The sequence below is a fragment of the Zootoca vivipara genome, chromosome 11 (assembly GCF_965207765.1).
Source record: "Zootoca vivipara chromosome 11, rZooViv2.hap1.1, whole genome shotgun sequence".
Lineage (NCBI taxonomy): Eukaryota > Metazoa > Chordata > Lepidosauria > Squamata > Lacertidae > Zootoca > Zootoca vivipara.
The window spans coordinates 13,464,550-13,487,442 of NC_142594.1; the positions used below are offsets into that span (position 1 = coordinate 13,464,550).

Consider the following 22,893-nt stretch of genomic DNA (forward strand, 5'->3'; position numbering starts at 1 on the left):
GCAGTGCCGTCCTCATCCTCCCGCTGCTGTTGCTGCTGCTGCCGGGCCAGGTGGAAGCAAGCCGCTGCTCGCCTTGTTCCTGGGGGTTGCAGAGGAGGCTGGGCGGGGACAGCTGGAGCCCAGTCACGCAGCAGCGGAAGGACGAGGACGGCACTGCTGCTGGGTCCCGCTGCCTCGGGAGGAGTGGCACTGCTGCACGCTCTGTCGGGGCTGCAGTAGCCGCCACCTTCGAGCGCCTGCTTCCTTGCCGCGGCCGGCAGCACCGTACTCCACCTCCCGCTGCTGCTGCTGCTGCCCGGCTGGGCTCCGGCTGTCCCTGCCCAGCTGCCTCCGCAGCCCCCAGGGGCGAGCAGTGGCCTCGCCTCCGCCGGTCCCAGCTGCAGCAGCCGGTTCTGGGCGTCTGCCTCCTCCTCCCGAAAAGAGGCAGACGTCCTCCTCCTCCTGCGGCCAGTGTGCTGTGTCCCACTGGCTGGCTGGGCGCTAGCGGTCTCACTCCGCGCAGCGCGGAGGTATGGCTTATTTTCAGGGGGTGTCTTCTATTTAACAAATACATCAAAAGCCTGCTATGGCTTACTTTATGACTACGCCTTAAAAAGGGGGAAACACGGTATACAGGCAAATTCAGGATTCAGGATAGTCATTCATTTCTGCAGATCATTTGAATGGCCGACGCTCAATCTTTCCAGGCTCTTAATGGCATGACAGCAACCTTTGCACAAGAGAGCACTTCAGTGGTGTATTTACTTAAATGCAGCTATATCCAAACCAACTCAAATGGCTCCAAGACAAGGCTTTCCCAAGCCTCTGTTTTCCATGTGTTTTGAACTTGGGGAAGGGTGCTCTAAGGCATAAGGCTCCCCTCTTTTTGAAACATATTAAATGCACTTCCCGCACTCTGCTGCCAAAATCTGTTGATCCCAGGCAGCCCCCACCTTAAAAGAATACAAGCAGATGAAGGCTTTGCAAGAAATGCATGCCTAAAAGGCACTTGACGCTTCAGTCTGAATCCTGCAACAAAGGAAGACTTTTACAGTAACATTTTCTCATTTTCCATAAAAGGATTTAGCAATTAAGTCAAGGAGCTGATGTAAAACCTTTGCCTTGTTCCAGTGTCAGCTTGAGCGACTTTGAGATTGAAGTTCTAGTAAAGCGTTGGAAGTCAACCAGAAGGGAAGTTAAATTGGAACTAGGATTAATTAATAATTTGTTTTTGTTCTAAATGTGCTGCTTAAGAACCTCCTGAACTTTCTTTTGCTTAGGTAAATGGGCAGTGGAAAGGTCAAAGCGCTGGCGGGTGTGGGAATTTCAGAGAGACCGCCAAGAACAATCCTATTTACCAGTTCCAGTTGGACAAGGCCGGTCCCCTCCTCATTGAGCTACGAGGACCAAGGTTTGTGCATGTTTGAAGGAGTGGAGCCACAAAGTTGGTGCGGTGCAACGCAAACATTGTTTGTTGGCCAAACTCAGTCATTTGTCCAGTGTTATAAACTCCATTTGTTTTTGTTCATTTATGGGGAATCTAACCAGCAATTGCTGCTATTAAAATAATAATAATAATAATAATAATAATAATAATAATAATAATAATAATATGTATACCACCCTTCATCCAAAGATCTTAGGGTGGCTCACAGCATGAAAATACCGAATAAAACCAGAGTACATAATCAAAACAAAACAATAACCCCCCCTCCCACACACACATTTGAAAGGACGTATGTTTCAGAAAATCCCTTTCAATTACTTGTTCTAAGCATGCTGAGTTATGGGCTTGGTTCCAAATCCTATAATTTTGGTGTCCATAAATACCCTTGCCCAGTGCTCTTTTTCCCCTAAAAAATAATGTTTAGGGGTACTGTCAGGGACTGTTCTAGCAGTGAACACTCCCTGACAATCGCAGAAGAGAGGCACCGTGGCTCAGGCAACATCCTAGAGCCCTTACTGCAACCTGAGACAGGATATCAGGGGGAGGGATCCGGGGAAGTGTCCAGCGGGGAGATACCTCGCCCTTTTAAGTTCATACCTGACTTGAGACATTCAAAAGCGCGCAGGTGGAAAGGGAGGAGGGCAGGAATCACACACTTATGCTGGGGGAGGAGCAGACGACAGGCATTGGGAGAATCTTCGTCAGACTGATCGGACATGTATTCTCGATACTGAATCACACTGTAAATATCAGGCAAAATAAAAGTCTTAAAGACAGAATGGCTGTGGTGCTAGTTTCTCAGAAGTAGCCAAACAAGGACCGTGACAGGTACTTTCACGTTGACTCAAGAAAACCACCATTTTATAGTTCAAATCGGGGAAAATAAATTCAGTAAAGGGACAAAAGTACAAAGCTTCAACAAATGTTTAGGGGTATGCGTACCCCCAGAAAAAAGCACCGCCCTTGCCATAGATCACTGTGTCTAAAACACAATCACAACCTCCAATTCGGTTTTTGCAGGCAATACAGTGTTGGCTTTGAAGTGGTGACAGTCTCTGCGGTGGGAGAGCAAGGCTTTCAGAAGAAAAACAGCGGCGATTACAGGTAACGCCTTGTCTGACGATACACCTTTCTGGATTTGCATTGTGCTAGATCTGGTCCTAAGTTTGCCCCTTTTCTCTTTTTTTCCTCCCTCCAAGGTGTGGGTTTTGCTACCTGGAACTCGAATGTGTCCCTGCTGGCGTTTACAATATTATCCCAAGCACTTTCCTCCCTCAGCAGGAGGGCCCTTTCTTCTTGGACTTTAATAGCGTTACCCCTCTTAAGACATCGCAGCTGCAATGAGGTCATCCATCTCAATGACTTAAGACTCTTTAAACGCTGGAGGGCAATCGAAAGAACCTACCTATGGGGGGGGGAAATGTTTACATGGGCTGTGCAAAACAAATCTGGACTTTCGCAAAGGGAATTGCACCCTAAAGCTGGAGCGGGTAACCGATGCTGCGGATTGATTTCGAACACCTACAAGTTTCTACCACGTATGCACTTTTATAAGGTCAGGTGTTCATTGTCCATAGGAATCTCTTAAAGCAGAGCGGAACCAGGTCTTAGCCTAGAACTGGCCAACTGGAGGGCAGGCCAAGGGAATTGCTTGTTTGCCTAAAATGTCCTTGCTCTTTGCATGGCTTCGCTTATAAGAATATTTTCATCACGTTTGGGCTTTAAAATGTCTGTTTCCCACCAGCTCCCCTCCTCACAGCTTTGGTTTTTCCAAATACACCAATGAAGCAGCTCAGGTCGTATCTGTCTTGAATCGGAGATGGCTGTACATGTTTAAATACTTCCTTGGCTCTTTGCTGCAAGGGTGAGAATCTGTGGCCCTCCAGATGTTTTGGAACTAATAATGATAAAATAATAATAATAATAATAATAATAATAATAATAATAATATCCTGTTGAGGACTGGGAGAAACCCCTGCTTGAAATAGCTGTTGGTAGTGCTAATCCTCGCTTTAGCTCAGGGTGGATAAAAAATCAATGATTTTTTTTTAAAAAAAATCTGATTTTTAAAATTTAAATCACATTTTTAAAATAAAATGCTTTTGGAGGAAAAATCTTTCTAAAGATAGTTTTCTATTTAAGTTACATTATAGTCCAAAGGCTAGTCATCAGGAAATAAGGATTTAAGTTTTTCATGTGTGCTAAAACTCAGTCCAATTTTTTTTTAATCGTTTAACCACATCAGTTAACAAACATGGATACATATGCTATAATGTTATTGCTTTAGTTAAATAAATTGTTCCAATTGTTAAGGAAATGATTATTTTTCTACTTCCAATAAAGTACAGCAGAAAAGTTGTCCATATATAAACAATTAGTTCATAATTACCTGCCTTTGTATTTCTAATAGTCTAACCAGATCAGTATAATTTTTGATATAACTGTAAAAACTACTCTGAAAATTTATTGTTCCAAAAATGAAACCTTCAGCGGGTTGTAAATATTAAGATTATACCAGCAAGAATGAGTCTTTCTGTAAAAAAAATTATTTAAATCAAGTTTTACTGATTAGTGATTTAAATCGATTTAAATCAAATCTACCCTGCTTTAATAATAATAATAATAATAATAATAATAATAATAATAATAATAATAATTTATTTATACCCCGCCCTCCCCAGTCAGAACCGGGCTCAGGGCGGCTCACACCAATAAAATTACAATAAAACATAAAAAACAATTAATTAAAATACAATATTAAAATTTAAAATGCAGCCTCATTTCAAGTAGTCCATAAATCCAAGCCATGAGGGAGGAAAACACAGGGGTCAGACTAAGTCCAACCCAAAGGCCAGGCAGAACAGCTGTCTTGCAGGCCCTGCGGAAAGATGACAAATCCCACAGGGCCCTGGTCTCCTGTGAAAGAGCGTTCCACCAAGTTGGGGCCAATACTGAAAAGGCCCTGGCCCTAGTTGAGGCCAATCTAGCCACCTTGTGGCTCCGGATCTCCAGAATATTGTTGTTTGTGGACCTTAAGGTCCTCCGCGGGGCATACCAGGAGAGGCGGTCCCGTAGGTTTCCCCCTTTGATGGTTTCCCCCTTAAATGTTGGGCTTTGGAGAGGTCCCTATTTCTCTTTAAAGCAGGGTTGGGAACTGTGCTCCTCTATAGTGCTGGACTCCTATCAGCCGTAGTCACCTATGTCTAGGACGAGGGTGTTGTGGTCCCACCAGCCATCTGCAGGGCTACAGGTTCTCCATCCCATCTACAGCGCAGAGGACGAGGCTATCTTTTGTTATCGGCAAGTACAATTTGTGAACGACACTTGGCATCCCCAATGGAGAAATAGCAGCTTCAGGCCAAAGGGAGAAGGGGCTGGAGCAAACCTTATTTATTTCTCCCCAATTTGCGACATAGAAATCCATTTCCCTAGTTTGTTTTCAGCCAACTCTGCCTGATTTTTTTTAAAAAAAATTAAGTTTTGCTTTTCTCAAGAAAACGAATGGTAATGGGCAAGGCAGCTCCTCGCCATTATCAAGCGACTCAACAGGATGACGTTGCTTTTGCTATTATCTCAATCGGTAGCTCCCTTTGAAAAGGAAATCAAAACCGGGTGCCTTGTAATTGCTGTTCTGTGAGCGGCCAGCTAGGCTAGGGGGAATTGGAACACGCTGTGCACTTACGAGCAACTCAGCTGAACTGCTTTGCAAGGCAATTAGTAAGATGAAAGTTACAGATCTAGCCCTGATTGCAAACAAGTCAGTAATAAAAAGACAGAAGGCAACAGATTTAATTGAGGATGACTTAGAGGATGACTACACCCAATAATATTCTATGTACCGTAAGTACCAAAAAATGGATTCTACAGGTGAAACTCGGAAAATTAGAATATCGTCGAGAAGTGCTTTTTTTTTCAGTAACGCAACTTATTATTTTTTATTTTTCTTTTAATTTTTACAAATGCTTTCTTTTGGAAATTCCACAGTAATAAAACAAATAGTTACAATAATACAAAACTAAACATCGCTATTACATTTCATTAATTAGATTCCATTTATAATTGACCCGCCTAACGACAAATAATCACAATTGCAACAAATAAAGGCTTGACATATCTTGCTTTGCATGTCATGCATCTGTCTCATATTGGTTTCACCTTTTAAGTTGCATTACTGAAATACATTGACGATATTCTACCGTAATTTTCCGAGTTTCACCTGTATATGGAGTTTGTCATGTGTACATATAGGTAAACATATGGTGGGGATTTATATGCACAGGTACTTAACAAGAATTCATCCTTTGTTTATGGTGATGCATGATTTTTTGTACATGTACTGCTAGTAAGCCACGTGTCTCCCATCTTACATTTGTGCCTCTGGTTTTTCCTCCCCGAGTGCAGAACCTGACATTTGTCCCTATTGAAATTCATTTTGTTAGCTTGGGCCCAATTCTCCAACCTGTTACGGTCATTTTCAATTCCGATTCTGTCGTCTACTTCATTAGCTGCCCTGTCCCGTTTGGTGTCCTCTGCGAATTTGATGAGCGTTTACTCAATTCCTTCATCTGTCATTTTTTAAGACGTTGAACAATGACGGGCCCAGGACAGAATCAGACAGCGTTGCACTTGTCACTTTTTCCCATTGAGAGCATTTGTGTGGTGAAGCATGTGTGACTGAGCTTGTTTGTTATTTCCTCCCTCCTAACCGCTTTCCCTTTTGTGTCGTGTCTCTTTAACATAGTGAGCCTGAGGCCAGGGACTGTCTGGGATATATATATATATATATATATATATATATATATATATATATATATATATATGGCTGAAATGCTTTTTAATTCTACAACTTGGGTGCTCAAGGGAAGTGTCTACAGCGCACACAATAATATTAAATCCAGAGCTTTTGGTGGTTTTCTTTTTACTATTTATCACTGTGCCACAAATGGGACAAAAAATTGTACCCCTTCGCTCTGACTTCCAAGCTTGAATCTTACCACGTATCAGAAAAAAGAAGAAAACGCACACTACAACTGTTTAGTTTTCACTTTATTATTGACCATTCCATTTGGCACTCGCAGAGTTCATTTCCTCAGTCAAAATGTAAGCCAAACGCGCAAATGGAAGTTGTCTGTATATTGAGGGGAACAAATTTGCAAAGGCTTTCCTAAAATAATTTTCAGCACTTTCAACAGAACCATACTGCACATGAAAACAAAACTGAAGAGTGAAAGGAACATTCACTGTAGTGTAAAGGGTCTATGTATTTTTTACATTTGTTTTCAGAATAGCTACACAAAACTGTAGTTGGGGACAAAAAAACACAACAGAACTAAGCTAAGGAACAGAAAATCTGAGGACGGGGCAGCCAAGAAAATGAGCAAGTTTTATTAGCAATGGCATATGTCAGTTTCAGAAATGCTAACTACCAAAACAAAAGTCCTATGATTTTAACTACCTCTTATTAGCATAACTACCAGACATCTCTACTATGTAACAGCTGGCGCTGAACATGCTTTGACACCCTTCCCAATCTTACTCTTCTTTTCGCTCAAGGGATGCTAAATTTATAAGTCCTTTAATTACTCTACGAAACCTATAACATGACAACCTACAGTGATATTTAGAAGTACTCACTCCCCCCCTTAAACCCTAACTGGCAAATAGACCATCTGTTCATGCATGACAACTCCCCCCTTCTAGCTTGGTAGGCCCAAGGTGTAAAAATAATTTTTGCCCTGCTCCTACCTAACAACGGACACCAGCCATACCAGAGAAAGTCGTCTGTAACAGCTCCGATGTACATTTCATTTTGCTTACTGGATCCGTAATAATTGGGACATCCTCTCCACCTCCCCCCAAACATGGTACACTAAGAAAGGGTGTGTGCGTCAATATTAACAACATATTCATGTTACCCTTGAGGTATAATTTTCAATCATATATGAGGTCTAGAGACTCAGGGAAAGTTTCTAGACTCTGTAACATGCAACAGTATCCCTTTTATAATCCAAAATATAAATATAGTCGTTTAAAGTACAAGGCTAGGCCACCGGCACCTTGAAATTCTAGGTCTAAACAGCCGCTCGGCTCAAAAAAACGGGCATTGCCTACAAAATGGACACTGGCTGCTCCTCCTAAACATTTGGCTCGGTCTTCCGTTTCCCGGCTGGCACAGAACTCCATACACGGAACGCAACTAGTTATTGCTTCTGCCAAAAGTGGCTACCAAAGTGTCTTGCAAAGGCTGCGAAGTCCGATAAGCACAGCGGAGGCTTGTGACCGATTTGCGTCACGGCGAAAGATTTTGCTTGCATTTCTAAAATAAAAAATGCAGAAACGCATACCTCAGCACCGATGGAACTCTCAGTGCAGTTTCCTAAAGAGTAAATGCTTAAAAGATTTGGCATGTATTAAATAGTTAATTGGCACAAGGTTCTTCTGGCACGCAGAAGAGAAGTTTGTATAAATTAATCGATAGGTTCCTCCTTCGCTCTGAGCGGACGTCGACCTCAACCGATTTGTACTACTTTTCTGTCTGCGCAGATCCCATCTTTGACTTTCAGGCACTGGAGGGAGAGCTGCTTCATCCGGTTGTCCAACGTAGGGCCACTGGAAGAGGAGTGGCTATTCCGGTTCTTGTTTGCTTTGTCGAGCGCCTTGTTCTCTGCTCCTTCTGCTCTGTCCCCTGCGAAGATGAGATGGAACGGTTCAGCAGCTTGAACCATGGAACAATGTGGGTTTTACAGAACCTAGGAAGCTGCCTTGCATCGAGCCAGACCATTGGTCCAGCTCAGTGGCGGAGCTTCATGCTCTGGCACCGGGGGCGGGGCTGGTGCCCGTTCTGGGGGTGGGGCACGCCTCCCAGAGGGGCGGGGCACACATTCCAGGGCCGTGGTGCACCTCTTGGGGGCATGGCGCGCCTCCCAGAGGGGCGTGACGGACGTTCCAGGGGTTGGGTGTGCCTCCCGGAGGGCTGTGGCACGCGTTCCGGGGGCGGGGAGAGTGTTTTGGGGGCGGGCGCCCACGATGGCGCCCCTTGGAGCCCGCCGCTTGGGGCGGCCCACCCCTATCATCCTACGCCCCTGGTCCAGCTAGCTCAGTACTGTACTGTCTATACTGATTGGCTGTGCATCTCCCACACCTTTCTGGAAATGCCAGGGAATAAGGGTTGTACTCAACTACGTTCTACTCATGAGTCGGATCCACTTAAATTAATGTGTCTTAACTTGGTCATCTCCATGCATTTGAGTGGGTCTGCTCCAAGGATGACTAGCATTGGAGACAATTTTGAATTGCTTCCCAGACAGATGGTCTACCACTGAGTTACAGCCCCTTCCCTGACAATTTTATTTTTATTTTTTTCAATTTATATACTGCCCTTCATCAAGAGATCCCAGGGCAGTTCACAGAATAAAATAACCTAGCAAATACGGCACCCTAACGAATACAGTGGAGATCCCCCTTGCCCCATTCATCATCACCCATTCATCTCGGAAAATTTGGAACAAGCTGTAAAGCAAAAGGCACTGCATTCGAAGTATGATTGGATACAACTGGAATTGGGGGAGTTTCCCCAAGAAGTACGTTGACCATTCTGCCATTTTCAACCTCCTGAACTATCTAATCTCGGCACAAGTTTGTAATGCTGCGGTCGTGCTGCAGTTTGCATGTCCTCCAACAGGTGGCCACAGAAACTTGAGAGTGGTGACAGGCCAGCAAGCTAGTGAGCAAGCAAGGACTATGGGTGGGCTGGCAGCCCCGGTGAGCTGTTTAAAGGACAGCGGGGGATACTACAGAAGAAGGGGTGGCCCTCGGGGAAGCTGGGAGAGGAGGAGGAGCTCACCAAGTGTGGCGGAAGGGAGGCTGGCAAAGGAATTTGCCCCTAGTATGTTCCAATTTTTGAACCCTCTGGAAGAAAAGCAGCCTAGTGTGCATGCGTGCAAATTCTTGATTATAACATAAGCTATTATAACAATACTATTAACCTTTTAGCTGAAGGTTCTCTGAAAGCAACAGCATGATCTCTATAGTATGTATGTGTAGATATAGATACACACACACACACACACACACACACACACACACACAGTGGTACCTCGACTTCCAAAGGCGATGCGTTCCACAGCACTCTTCGGAAGTCGAAAACTTTTGCGCATGCGCAGAACACACACGCGGCGAAAATACTTCCGGGTTAGCGGACTTCGGAAGTCGAAACCTTCGGAAGTCGAGGTACCACTGTGTGTGTGTGTGTGTGTGTGTGTGTGTGTAGCTACACAGCTCTTTAAGATTGAGTCGCAATACCCACAATCTCCTAGTGTCTCGCACTATTCTCCCCAGGACTGGTAGCACACATTTTGGGGTTTTTTTTAACAACAAAAAAAAAACCACATTGGTAATCCTTTCCATTTCTTCAAGCAACAATAATCCCGTCAACCACCACATCCCATGAGCTTCATTTACATTTATTAGCTTTGGCTCTTTGCTGCCGATTTTGGGTGACTTAAAGATGCAAGCACTATCGTCTTTGGCTGAAAAATGCTCTACACTCATCAGAAACGCCTCGCTGCGCAGGACTGGTCTGTCACCTTTGGAACTGGAAACTCTGGGAATTTTCCTTCAGCCAGGCCATAACTTCCTGCTTTAGGAAGCAGCAATCATTCACAGAATGATTTCACACTTCCAAGTATAGGGAGGGTGTAAGTTACAGATTAAACTTGTTCCTGGCTAAGCCTGACATCCTTTGCAGCACGACAACCAGAAAGATGAAGGGTGAGAGCTTTGAGATTACCAGCCAGATGGGTGGGGTATAAATAATAAAAGTATTATTAGAGATTTTAGGAGCAGAGGAAGGCTGGGCTTTGGTCCCACCCTATTTATGTGGGTTACAAGATGCACTTGGTCCCATAGATGCACTTGGTCCATTTTTGCAGGGGGGAAAGGTGAGGAGAAATGATCCCCCCCCCAGCCTTCAAGCCTGTTGATCCCTCTCCGAATAATCCCTAGCCTGGGATTCAGCCCAACTTACCCCTTTCAATTTCACATTCAGGAGAGGAAGCCCCGCTGCATTCGCTGCGAGGTCCCAGTAGAGGAAAGATGCCGAATTCAGACAGCGAGATGGGGCTGGACAGATCCAGGCTTCTAGGCCGTGCCACGGGGAGAAACTGAGACGGCGTCTCAAAAGGGCTGGTCGGACCAGAGCTGAAACTGGATACGGACTGGGTTTCAGAGTCGTCTTCGGACACCAGGCTGTTGCAGGTGTCGTCCTCAAATACTTCCGAGGCCACTGTGCAAAATCAGAGAGCAAAAAAAGTCAGGAGAGCAAAATCTGATTAGGAGGAGGATTTCCCCTCCCAAGTCCTCCACCTACCTGCACCTCTTGTTTATGAACCCTGTCCTCTCAAGGGCAATAGTTACAAACAGTATACGGACGCTACCCAATCAAAAGCCCTGTTTTGGAACAGTATTATGCCCCATTATCCAAGGCTAGGTGTAAAGCAGGGGTGGGAAAGCTGTGGCAACCCAAATGTGACTGAACTACAACTCTCATCTTTCCTCGCCATTGTCCATACTGATGGGAGTTACAGGTTTATTGCCCCTGCTATAAATAAGAGCAGCAGTTACCACACTAGGGCGTTATGTAGAGGTTGGCAAAAACAGTTTCTGAACGACACACTTAATGCTGCAGTCTCAAAATTGAACAGCACCAGAAGGAACAGGTCGGCAAAACAGTAGCGAAGTACAGTGGAACCTTGGTTCTCGAACTTAATCCGTTCCGGAAGTCCGTTCGACTCCCGAAGCCATTCGAAAAACAAGGCGCAGCTTCCGACTTGGCTGCAGGAGCTTCCTGCACTCAAGCGGAAGCCGCGCCGGATGTTTGCCTTCCGAAAAACGTTTGAAAACCGGAACACTTACTTCCAGGTTCTCGGCATTCGGGAGCCGATTTGTTTGTCGACTAAGCTGTTTGAGAACCAAGGTATGACCGTACAGGCAACTCCCAGGTTAGGCCCATCTGAAGGGCGTGTGATTGTGGCACATGCCATCAAACCCAGAAGTAGCCCGCAAAAGTCACAAGCGTCATGAAAAGGGGTGGAGCTGGGACAAAACGAGAATTGCCTACAGAAAGGAAACAAGCAGTTGACAGTTCATCATCTTATGCTCCGGGAACAAAATTATCATGGGTGCCAGTCTTTTCCCACCAAGCCGCAGGCTTCACAACGGGGAATATTATTTATTGACTGTAAATAAATAGGAGTTTGGGTGGGAACGATAGTTCTTATCCCAAGACACGTCAGTGATTCATCTGAACATAGCAGGTTCAATCCCTTCCCAGTTGTCATTTCCATTATTTTAAAGGGGAAAGCAGCTGGCTTTCACAGATGTGGGACCTTCAGAGTAAACACTGCATAGCTTTCCGTGCTGTGTTTAGTTGCTGTGGTGACCTACAAACAGCACTATTCTGCCGCAAGTATGTGTTTTGTCTGCCAGTAACTCTCCAATACAAAACATAGTGAGAGAAGGTGCTCTGAGGTCCCGCTCGGGGTGGACGAACTGCCGGCCTAAGCTCAAACTGTATTTCAAGCAAGGATTTTTAACTGCCCGATACAATATTTTACACGGTTAAGGGATAACAGAAATTCAGTGTAAGCAAGAATCGCGGACAAATTAGAGAAAAGCTAACACAAATTTAAAAAATAAAAACATCAAACCAGAACCCTTCAAATGAGTGTTGCAACATTATTTGTTCTTTCTTACAAAAATCGGCGCTTAAAATCGAATCATTTATGAACACAAATCACACACAGAGAGACAGCTTCAAGCTTGCTATATAAAGAATCTCTACTGAGGTCCACGGAACGGTACAAAAACTGACGGATGAAAGTTTCAGAGACAAGGCGCTGCACGTTTCCAAGCTTTTGCAAGAAGTCCAGAATTTCACAATTGATTTCAGCGTAGTTCAGTATTCAATGTTGTTTCAATCTCTGTCCCAGAGAAGAAACCCTATTTTGTATCCTGGGGTACAAGCTTCTCAGGCCGCTACGTGTTGTTCCGCGCTACATAAAAGTTTATGAGGCAGAGAACTTTTGGAGCTTGAATGCGACAATACTTAGCTCGCATATATTTTCTTTTTCTTTATTACATGTTTATCCCATCTTTTTATCTTCACAACAAGCCTGAGAGGTAAGTTAGGCTGCAAAAGAGGGTCATAGTTGAGTGGGGATTTGAACCCAGGCTTCCCTCATCCTGGTCTGCCACTCTAATCCCAGCACCACACCAGCTCTCTCTACATATACATTTGTATATTAGGCTAAAGCATAATTTAGTTGCTGCTGCAGTTCTCGTACCTCCAGTTTCCCATCTTCTCTGTCTTGGAGGTAAGGAGGAATTCAGAAGCTTTCCCTTCCAGTTTCCACAAACCACATTTTAGTGTGTCATTGAAACTCTAAACTATGCTTAAGGTTAGCTATGGCTGGCTTAAACAGGGCAGCTCCATGGTCTGAAGCTGGCTTGTTTCAAACAATCACAATTTGTAGCGTTTGGATGACACAACAAGCTGCATTTAATCTAAACTGGAAGGGAAAGCTCCCAAACTCCTTGCAGCCACACTAGAGAAGGAGGGAGCACTCAAACCAGGCATTGGCAAACTCGGCCCTCCAGATGTTTGGGGACTACAACTCCCATCATCCCTAGCTAACAGGAACAGTGGCCAGGGATAATGGGAATTGTAGTCTCAAAACATCTGGAGGGCCGAGTTTGCCTATGCCTGATGCAAACCTTAGGGACACTGAAGCTTGTTCTTACTGTGCTAAACCATGGTTTACCCCGACGTCCAAACCAACCCAGTGCATAGAACCAAATTGCACAAAGCGCCACAAGGTCATTGTGGAGTAGCTGTCCTTTGACAGGGTGCAAACTCTACAGCTTCTACTTACTGGAGATATTATCCGGCTCTAATTTGCACACAGAAAGGTTTTCTGCCGATGTGTTGTTGCCTTCAGCCCCCACGCCGCATCCCCTGGGCCCCATGGATGAGGCTCGCCGCCTCTCGTGGATCTCGTCAGAGATCATCTCCAAGTTTTTCAAAGCTGTCTTGTATTCGCCTTTGGCCAACGCCAGCTTTGCTTGCAGATCGTCTACGGTCTTCTTCAATTGCTAATGAAGCAAGCGGAAGAGACATGTTAAGGGCAGAAATACGGAAGCGATGATTCTTCAACATCAACTTCGTTGGACTGGTCATCTTGTGTGGATAACCGGATCATCGTCTTCCAAAGCAACTACTCTGTTCCGAACTTAACAATGGAAAACAAAAGAGGTTTAAAGACTCCCTCGAGGCAAATCTAAAAAAAATGTACAGTGGGACCTCGGTTTATGAACACCTCGCTTTACGAATTTTCGGTTTACGAACGCCGCGGACCCATCTGGAACGCATTAATTCACTTTCCATTACTTTCAATGGGAAAGTTTGCTTCAGTTTATGAACGCTTCAGTTTATGAACAGACTTCCGGAACCAATTACACCCATGCTTCGGGTTAAGTACGCTTCAGGTTGAGTACTCCGTGGACCCGTCTGGAACGGATTAATCCACTTTCCATTACTTTCAATGGGAAAGTTCGCTTCAGTTTATGACCGCTTCAGTTTAAGTACTCCGCGGACCGTCTGGAACAGATTAATCCACTTTCCATTACTTTCAATGGGAAAGTTCGCTTCAGTTAATGAACACACTTCCGGAACAAATTGTGTTCATAAACCGAGGGACCACTGTAGTATAAACACCAACAACTGGGAAACACTGGCCTGCGAGCCCCCCAATTGGAGAACACCCTTTCCAAAGGTGTCGTGGCCTTTGAAGACGCTCGAACTCAGGACGAAAGGGAGAAAAGTGCTAAGAGGAAGGCACGCTTGGCAAACCCTCACCGTGATCAACTCCCGCCCGGAAACCTATGTCCCCACTGTGGAAGAAAATGTGGATCCAGAATTGGCCTCCGCATTCACTTATGGACCCACTGTTAAAACTGTGTTTATAGAAAACAATCTTACTCGGCTACGAGTGATCGCCAAAGAAGATGATTAAAATCCAGCTAAAGAACTTCATCCACTCTAGCGATGGGGAACCTTTGGCCCTCCTGATGTGTGGACTCCAACTCCCATCAACCCCTCAACCCAGACCATGGCAGCTGATCCTGATGGGAACCGTATTCCACCACCATCACCCTGGCATATAGGAATGGAATTGTAGAACCCTCTTCTGCAACTGCGGAGATGTTTCAAATGTTTGCCGTTAAGCCACTTTGGGTGCATATAAGTAAAATCAAGCACTCCATCGGGTGCTACAACTTCTCTCTCTCCCCCCCACCCCCACCCCATTTAGAGTTTTAAATTATACAAGGGTTTTTTTAACGCCTGAATAGGGCCCTTGTTTCTGCACGACGTTTCCCCAACCATCATCTTTGTAGTTAAATCCAAACAAGATTATTATTATTGTTATCATTATTATTCCTACCATAGGTAAAGGGTAAAGGGGCCCCTGACCATCAGGTCCAGTCGTGTCCGACTCTGGGGTTGCGACGCTCATCTCGCTCTATTGGCCGAGGGAGCCGGCGTTTGTCCGCAGACAGCTTCCGGGTCATGTGGCCAGCATGACAAAGCTGCTTCTGGCGAACCAGAGCAGCGCACGGAAACGCCGTTTACCTTCCTGCCGGAGCGGTTCCTATTTATCTACTTGCATTTTTGATGTGCTTTCGAACTGCTAGGTTGGCAAGAGCTGGGACCGAGCAACGGGAGCTCACCCCGCCACAGGGATTCGAACCGCCAACCTTCTGATCAGCAAGCCCTAGACTCTGTGGTTTAACCCACAGCGCCACCTGGGTCATGATTAATTCCTACCATAGGAGATGATTAATGATATGGACAAGTTTTTTCACTGAAACGCATCAACTGCAGTCGTGATTTGTAACAGATCCGCTACAGATTGCCAGTATTTGATACGTACCTCTAATTGTACATAATACTTCGCCTTGAGTTCGAAATAAGGCCTGTAAGGAGAGAGGGAGGAGAGAATGGATTTTATCATTCTTGGTAGAACAATCCACAGAGAATGATGGAAAAGATCTCTGCTCCGCGCTTGCACAGGGCTTCGCGGAGAATGTTCTAGAAGCGATCAAAGCTTTGGTGGGAAGCCTGTCTGCCCCTGTGCTAGGTGCCAACACAAAAAGGGCACAGCTCCTGTCTTCCCTCTCAGTTCCACAAAACAGTTACCGTTTTGTGGCAGGGTTTCATCCAGTGCTCTTTTTCTCGAAAAAGAGGTGCTGGAACTCTCTTATAATGGCAACGGTGCCTACCTGAGAGGGGCCAGAACTGAGTTTCGGTGAGTTCCAGCTGAAAAAAACACCCGGTTCCATCGCATATTGGCCAATTCGAGTAGCACAAATGTAGGTGATTGGACTTGCGCAGCTAAACCTGCTTTCTCCAGAAGGTCACATTTTTTTGGGGGGGAGTGCAGTGTTTCACAAATTTGGGCCCCCAGCTGTTGCTGGACCACAACTCCCATCATCCCTGACTACTGGTCCTGCTAGCTAGGGATGATGGGGTTGTAGACCAACAAGTTTGAGAAACGCTGGGATGAGGGATAGGAAAAAGTTGGGACAAGGCGCTGGAGAAAGGGTGGGATCAGACTTGCTTTGACACACCGTCATCTAGCCTCCCAGCAGACAAATCAGAATGAATGCTCAATAAACAGCACAAGAGACCGGGAGGAAGTATATAAGGTCTAATACAGGCATCCCCAAACTTCGGCCCTCCAGATGTTTTGGAATACGATTCCCATCTTGCCTGACCACTGGTCCTGTTAGCTAGGGATCATGGGAGCTGTAGGCCAAAACATCTGGAACAGGGGTCAGCAAACTTTTTCAGCCGTGGGCCGGTCCACTGTCCCTCAGACCTTGTGGGGGGACCGGACTATATTTTGAAAAAATATATGACCGAATTCCTATGCCCCACAAATAACCCAGAGATGCTTTTTAAATAAAAGGACACATTCTACTCATGCAAAAACACCAGGCAGGCCCCCCAAATAACCCAGAGATGAATTTTAAATAAAAGGACACATTCTACTCATGCAAAAACACCAGGGAGGCCCCACAAATAACCCAGAGATGCTTTTTTAAATAAAAGGACACATTCTACTCATGCAAAAACACCAGGCAGGCCCCACAAATAACCCAGAGATGCTTTTTAAATAAATGGACACATTCTACTCATGCAAAAACACCAGGCAGGCCCCACAAATAACCCAGAGATGCATCTTAAATAAAAGGACACATTCTACTCATGTAAAAACACGCTGATTCCCGAACCATCCGCGGGCCGGATTTAAAAGGCGATTGGACCGCATCCGGCCCCCGGGCCTTAGTTTGGGAACCCCTTATTTGGAGGGTCGCCGTTTGGGGAATGCCTGGTCTAATAGGACTGGCCTGCTTACTTGGATTATTTAGAGCAAGTCTGCAGTCCCTCCTCTAGAGGAGCACTTACTCGCCATTAAGGCACACTGCTTCAATCCTGCATATCTTATTTAGCTGGGTTGCCTGGTCCTGCCTTGCAGTACAGATGTGTGTTGGACGCCTGATAACTGAAATGCCAAGTGAGGGGTTGCAGATATGACAAGAGCCTGGGGCGTTGCTAGTATCTAAGAAAGCTCAAGGCACAGACCCATGACACGCATAGAATTTGCAGGTGCTACTTTTGATATGTAGAAATAAACAGTAAATTGCAAGAACCCGGGCCAGGAGGAAGATGAATTTCAAGTAAGTCTTCAAAATGTTTTATTCATGTAATGATAAGATGAATCCAAATAGGAATCAATCCCAGTATGATAGTGAGGCAAATAAAAATAAATTCCAGTGAAAAAAATCCCAGGACCTGTTTCGACAATTCTTCATCAGCTGGAACGTTGAAAAATTGAACATTAGAAATAAATCTTAGAGTAATTATCCTTATAACAAAAATACGTTCCGATTTCTAAACACAAAGTTTTGTCGTTTGTAAAAGACAGAGAGAACTATGTTTTAAATGAACATTGGGGGTATATCTAAGAATAACTATCCTTACACCAAAAATACATTCTGTTTTCTAAATACAATCGCTTATAATAGACAGAGGTAGCTTGTCTATGTTTTAAATGATAAAACATCTTAAAGTAATTGTCCTTACACCAAAAATACATGTTGTTTTCTAAATACCAAGTTATATCGCTTATAATAGACAGAAGTAGCTTACCAATGTTTTAATGGTCAGAGTGTACCAAGTATGTTTGCCTTGCTAGCTCAGACTGTTTGCAGCATTTAAATAAAACATAAGGTGTTGTTTGCTGCAAAATTAAAGGAACAGTATTACATCTAAGAATACAACATTTGCGTTTAGAAATCAAAACGTATTTTTTGTTATAAGGATAATTACTCTAAGATTTATTTATCTTATCATTACATAAATAAAACCTTTTGAAGACTTACTTGAAATTCATCTTCCTCCTGGCCCGAGTTCTTGCAATTTACTTTTTATATGTAGACATGCAAATCTTGGCCAGGTTTCATAGGGAAAGCAAAACAAAAAGGAATTATTATAAATTAGTTTGGGAGGAATTATTATAAATTAGTTTGGAGGCGGCATTTAGCACCAATCAGATGAAATCAAATAAACAAGGAATATTCTGTGTTATGTTGGGGGAGATGCCAGGAAAGCAGGTATTAGGTTCACATGTGGCGGGGGTGTAAATATGTACATTTTTTTTGGCAAAGGGTGTTTAAGGAGATGACAGGAATAAATCACAGGCTAGGAAGGACTTGCTTACAAATTTATCAACAGCTGCACAAATTATGAGAGCTAGGAAGTAGAAGGGGTAAGCAGAATATAAATGGAAGAATGATATAAAGAGATGTGGGATATAGCTATTAATGATAAATTAACAGGTGCCATTAAGGTAAGACGGGGAACATGCAGGAGAAATTATTCTGAGGAGATATGGAGGGTGTTTGGGGAGATATGGAGAGGGTCTCCACCCCCATCGTTCAGCCCGGACACTGAGATCCAGCACCGAGGGCCTTCTGGCAGTTCCCTCATTGCGAGAAGTGAGGTTACAGGGAACCAGACAGAGGGCCTTCTCGGTAGTGGCGCCCGCCCTGTGGAACGCCCTCCCAGCAGATGTCAAGGCAATAAGCAACTATTTTACTTTTAGAAGACAACTGAAGGGGGCCCTGTTTAGGGAAGTTTTTAATGTTTGATGCTGTACTATTTTTAATATTCGGTTGGAAGCCGCCCAGTGTGGCTGGAGAAACCCAGCCAGATGGGCGGGGTATAAATAATATATTATTATTATTATTATTATTATTATTATTATTATTATTATTATTAAAACAGAAAGGGGTCAAACCATCACAAGAGGTGCTGAAATTTTGGGAGGTTGGATAGTTACAATGGAATAGTCTCAGTGGTGGGGTGTACATTTTTATTCTTATGTATGATTATTACTTTGTTAAAATAAAATAAATAAAATAATAACAATAATAATAATAATAATAGAAAGGAAGAAGAAGGGGGGGAAGTGGGGAGAAGAGGTTGGAAATCTAGGGCCGAGTGCATGTTTGGGGCCTCTGTGGACCATCCCTTAACACTACTCCTGGAAAGAGCCACCCTAGAGGAAAAATCTAGGAGTTTCACATCACCCTACAGAGCAATTTCCCAAACTTGGGTCTCTAGCTGTTGCTGGACTACAACAATCCCAACAATCAGGAAGGATGGAAATTGTAGTCCCAAAACAGCTGGAGACCCAAGTTTGGGAAACCCTCTCCTAGACCGTTTGCAGACAAACGTCAAGCGCGTGCAAAATTGGCCCAATGGTTGCGCTGCAAAAATGTACACGCACTTGGATTTATTTATGGTCCTCTTGAGCTTCTTCTCCAGCTGTTTCATCCTGCCCATGGCCGCGTTGTATTTGGCAGCCGTCTCCTTGTGCACCAGCTCACTTCGGGTTTTCGTCTGCTCTGCTTCCATGACCTTAACAGAAGAAGGAGGAAAAGGGGAGGGGGGAGAAACAGCAGTTTTGAGTTGAAGCGGCTGCAGGCCTGTTAAGATGCATAGCCTGGGTATGTTTCTCAGCTGACACTGTTTCTGCACACTCTCAGTCAAGGATACCAGGGGTGACAATTGCCACCAAGATCTGCAAATGGAAGCTGTAAATGCTTAGCAAGAATTCTTTAGTATGTGAATGTGGTTATAGGCAGGTTTCTTATACATACGAGTGAGCAAGCGAGAATACGTATAAGGACAGTCGTACCTCCGTTTACGTGACCCTCTGGATATGTTAACTTCGAAATGCGCGCGCGGCAAACCCAGAAGTATTTTACCGGGTTTTGCCATGCACACATGCACAGAAGAGGTCCTCAGGTTGCAGAAACCTCAGGATCCAACCGGACCTCCGGAACGGATCCTGTCCGCAACTGGAGGTACCCCTGTATTAGGAACATATTATTGACCATCTGACTAAATTTTCAGTACGGAAACACAAATGGGTGAGGGTCACAGAGAGACAACAATTCTGCTTCTGAGCACTTGTTATGGCACTTACAAGGGAAGAAATAATTCTTAACTTAGGCCCACATTCACAGCATACATCCTGAAGGAGCGTTCTCCCTCCCCATCGTTCTGCCCGGACACTGAGGTCCAGCGCCGAGGGCCTTCTGGCGGTTCCCTCGCTATGAGAAGCCAAGTTACAGGGAACCAGGCAGAGGGCCTTCTTGGTAGTGGCACCAACCCTGTGGAATGCCCTCCCACCAGAGGTCAAAGAAAACAACAATTACCAGACCTTTGGAAGGCATCTCAAGTCAGCCTTGTTTAGGGAAGCTTTTAATGTTTGATGGATTTCTGTATTTTAATATTTTGTTGGAAGCCACCCAGAGTGGCTGGGGGAACCCGGCCAGATGGGCGGGGTATAAATAATAAATTATTATTATTATTATTATTATTATTATTATTATTATTATTATTATTATTAGCACCGCAAACAGCAATGAATTCTGGGAGCCGTAGTTTGTTAAGGGTTGCTAAAAACTGAAAGATGTTAGGAGACCCCTATTGCCCTCACAGAGCTACAATTCCCAGAGTTCCCTGTGAAGAGAGATTGATTCTTAAATCACTCTGGGAGCTGTAGCATTGAGAGGGGAACAGGGGTCTCCTGACAACCTTAACAAACTGCACCTCCCAGGATTCTTTGGGACAACTGTTTAAAATTGTATTCGTGGTGCTTTAAAGGTATCGTGTGAATGTGGCAATTAGCCTAAGCGCCGCCCCACAATCCGTTCCTGAACAGCTTGATCACAATACAGTGGTACCTCAGTTTACAACCAGTCCCGTTTACGAACGCCTCCATTTATGAACGCCGCAGACCTGGAAGTGTTTACATCCGGGTTCCGCGACGCTGGATGCGCAGACGAGATCTGCGCAGCTTGCACATGTGCAGAAGCGATCTGCTCAGTGTGCGCGTGCGCAGAAACACTCTATTGGCGCTTTGCACACGCACAGAAGCGTGCCTTCGGGGAGCGAACGCCTCCGTTTACTAACGCCTCCGTGGAACGGATCGTGTTCGTAAACCGAGGTTCCACTGTACTATCGAATTTAACATATATGCAAGGGGAAAGCTATCCGTGAGATTCAGCACAGACTCACTTAATTTCAAAGGTTAGTATGCCTAAAAGGGGGGGGGGAGGAAGCCGTGCATAACTTTCTGATCCCTCCAGCCTTGACTAACTTAGGCCCAACAAAAACACTCCTTTACATATCTAAAATTGTTCAGTGGCGCTCATTTCGTTATCATTTTATGTGACACATTCAAAACACTGCTCTGTTGTTCTGGAGTACTGCCATAGTCGGAGCCTGAGCATCTGAAAGCCATGTTTCTCCAGGCATCGGAGTTAGACTGACAGAGGGATTTGGGCTTTTAATGTTGTCCAGTTTGATTGTGTTTTGGTGCCACGAAAATTACTTGGCATTTCCACAGATTGGAAACAGCAAATCTGCCTACACACAATTCATATTTTGACTACCGAGTTAGTGCTTAAATACATAGCTGATCTAGAACCCGGCACAAACTAGAGGCAGTTCATACTTTCAGCTACACAACGATCTGAACTACACTCACAGCAAGACTCATCCCACTTCGTAGTAGAAGCTGGAAAATGCAACAGTGCAAATGATTTGTGCGTCTTCTTTCCCTGCTTGCAAGAGCCGGCTGTAAAACGCATGCCACCCAATATTCTGCAACTCCATCTGCCTGCCCAAAGTATCCAATAATTTTTTAGCTCCCCGTTCTCCAAGGCAGCAGCGGCACAGGAAAGGAGCAGCTTTTCCGAGGCAAGCCAGCAACAGATCTTACCCTCTGAGTAGCATGGTTGAGCATCTCCTGCCAGGCAGAATCAAACTGACGCTGGTCATCTTCCAGCAGTCTCTGCTCGGCAAGAGAAATGGTCTCTTTCGCAGCTCGGAGGACCTCCGTAGCTCTCTGAAAATCCTGGGTTGCTTTCTGAGCTTCCAGCTGTGCCTAAAAGGTGCGAGAGAGGGATGCAGTGATTTAGCACAAATGGATTTCAACATGTACAAAAGAAGGGAAAATCAGATACAAAACAGTATCCTAATAATAATAATAATAATAATAATAATAATAATAATAATTTATTTATACCCCCGCCCATCTGGCTGGGTTTCCCCAGTCACTCAGGGCGGCTTCCAACAAAATATTGGCCCGTCAAACATTAAAAGCTTCCCTAAACAGGGCTGCCTTCAGATGTCGTCTAAAAGTCTGGTAGTTGTTGTTCTCTTTGACATCTGGTGGGAGGGCGTTCCACATGGCGGGTGCCACTACCGAGAAGGCCCTCTACCTGGTTCCCTGTAACTTGGCTTCTCACAGTTAGGGAACCGCCAGAAGGCCCTCGGTGCTGGACCTCAGTGTCCGGGCTGAACGATGGGGGTAGAGACGCTCCTTCAGGTATACTGGACCGAGGCCATTTAGGGCTTTAAAGGTCAGCACCAACACTTTGAATTGTGCTCAGAAAAGTACTTGGAGCCAATGTAGGTCTTACAAGACTGGTGTTATGTGGTCTCGGCTTTGTTAAGACAATCGAATATGGTTTTGACCCTCCACCTACGCATGGAACCTTATGGAGACACACATGCATTTCTGGAGCTCTATTAACCTGTGACCCTGAAATTTCAGGTGTCTCCCCCCCCAAAAAAAGAACCTGATGTCAAAGTTTTGTGCAAGTTTTGCGCGATTTTGTGCTGCCTCCCAAACTGAGTAATTGTCAAATCAAATCGGGGTCATGACTTAATGTCCCCCAAACCTAACCTTGCCCAATTTACTCCAAACCGGTACCAACGTTGCATGCCAGTTTGTGCCGGGGGGGGGGGGGGAGAGAAATAGATAATT

The 22,893-nt window shown here is 44.8% G+C and overlaps 2 protein-coding genes across 6 annotated transcripts in view; one reads left to right on the plus strand and one right to left on the minus strand.

Moving 5' to 3' along the window:
* CAPN7 (calpain 7) overlaps window positions 1-3,800 on the plus strand; it is a 38,703-nt gene extending 34,903 nt beyond the window's left edge. For 2 of the 5 annotated variants that reach the window (XR_015946446.1, XR_015946447.1), the window contains exons 19-21: window positions 1,111-1,390; window positions 2,447-2,530; window positions 2,626-3,218. Coding sequence is in view for 2 of the 5 variants with exons in the window: in XM_035128805.3 (XP_034984696.3) it covers window positions 1,260-1,390; window positions 2,447-2,530; window positions 2,626-2,770 (360 nt within the window). In the remaining 3 variants the exon portion in view is untranslated. Of the gene's footprint in view, window positions 1-1,110; window positions 1,391-2,446; window positions 2,531-2,625 lie in introns of all 5 variants that reach the window. The other 3 variants (XM_035128805.3, XM_035128807.3, XR_015946445.1) reach the window with 2 other exon arrangements.
* Window positions 3,801-6,454: 2,654 nt separating this feature from the next.
* SH3BP5 (SH3 domain binding protein 5) overlaps window positions 6,455-22,893 on the minus strand; it is a 55,558-nt gene continuing 39,119 nt past the window's right edge. The window contains exons 4-9 of the mRNA XM_035129931.3: window positions 21,844-22,008; window positions 19,339-19,469; window positions 15,415-15,457; window positions 13,357-13,576; window positions 10,452-10,709; window positions 6,455-8,111 (exon numbers count right to left, since the gene is read on the minus strand). Of these exons, the coding sequence (XP_034985822.3) occupies window positions 7,936-8,111; window positions 10,452-10,709; window positions 13,357-13,576; window positions 15,415-15,457; window positions 19,339-19,469; window positions 21,844-22,008 (993 nt within the window). The 3' untranslated portion in view covers window positions 6,455-7,935. The remainder of the gene's footprint in view (window positions 8,112-10,451; window positions 10,710-13,356; window positions 13,577-15,414; window positions 15,458-19,338; window positions 19,470-21,843; window positions 22,009-22,893) is intronic.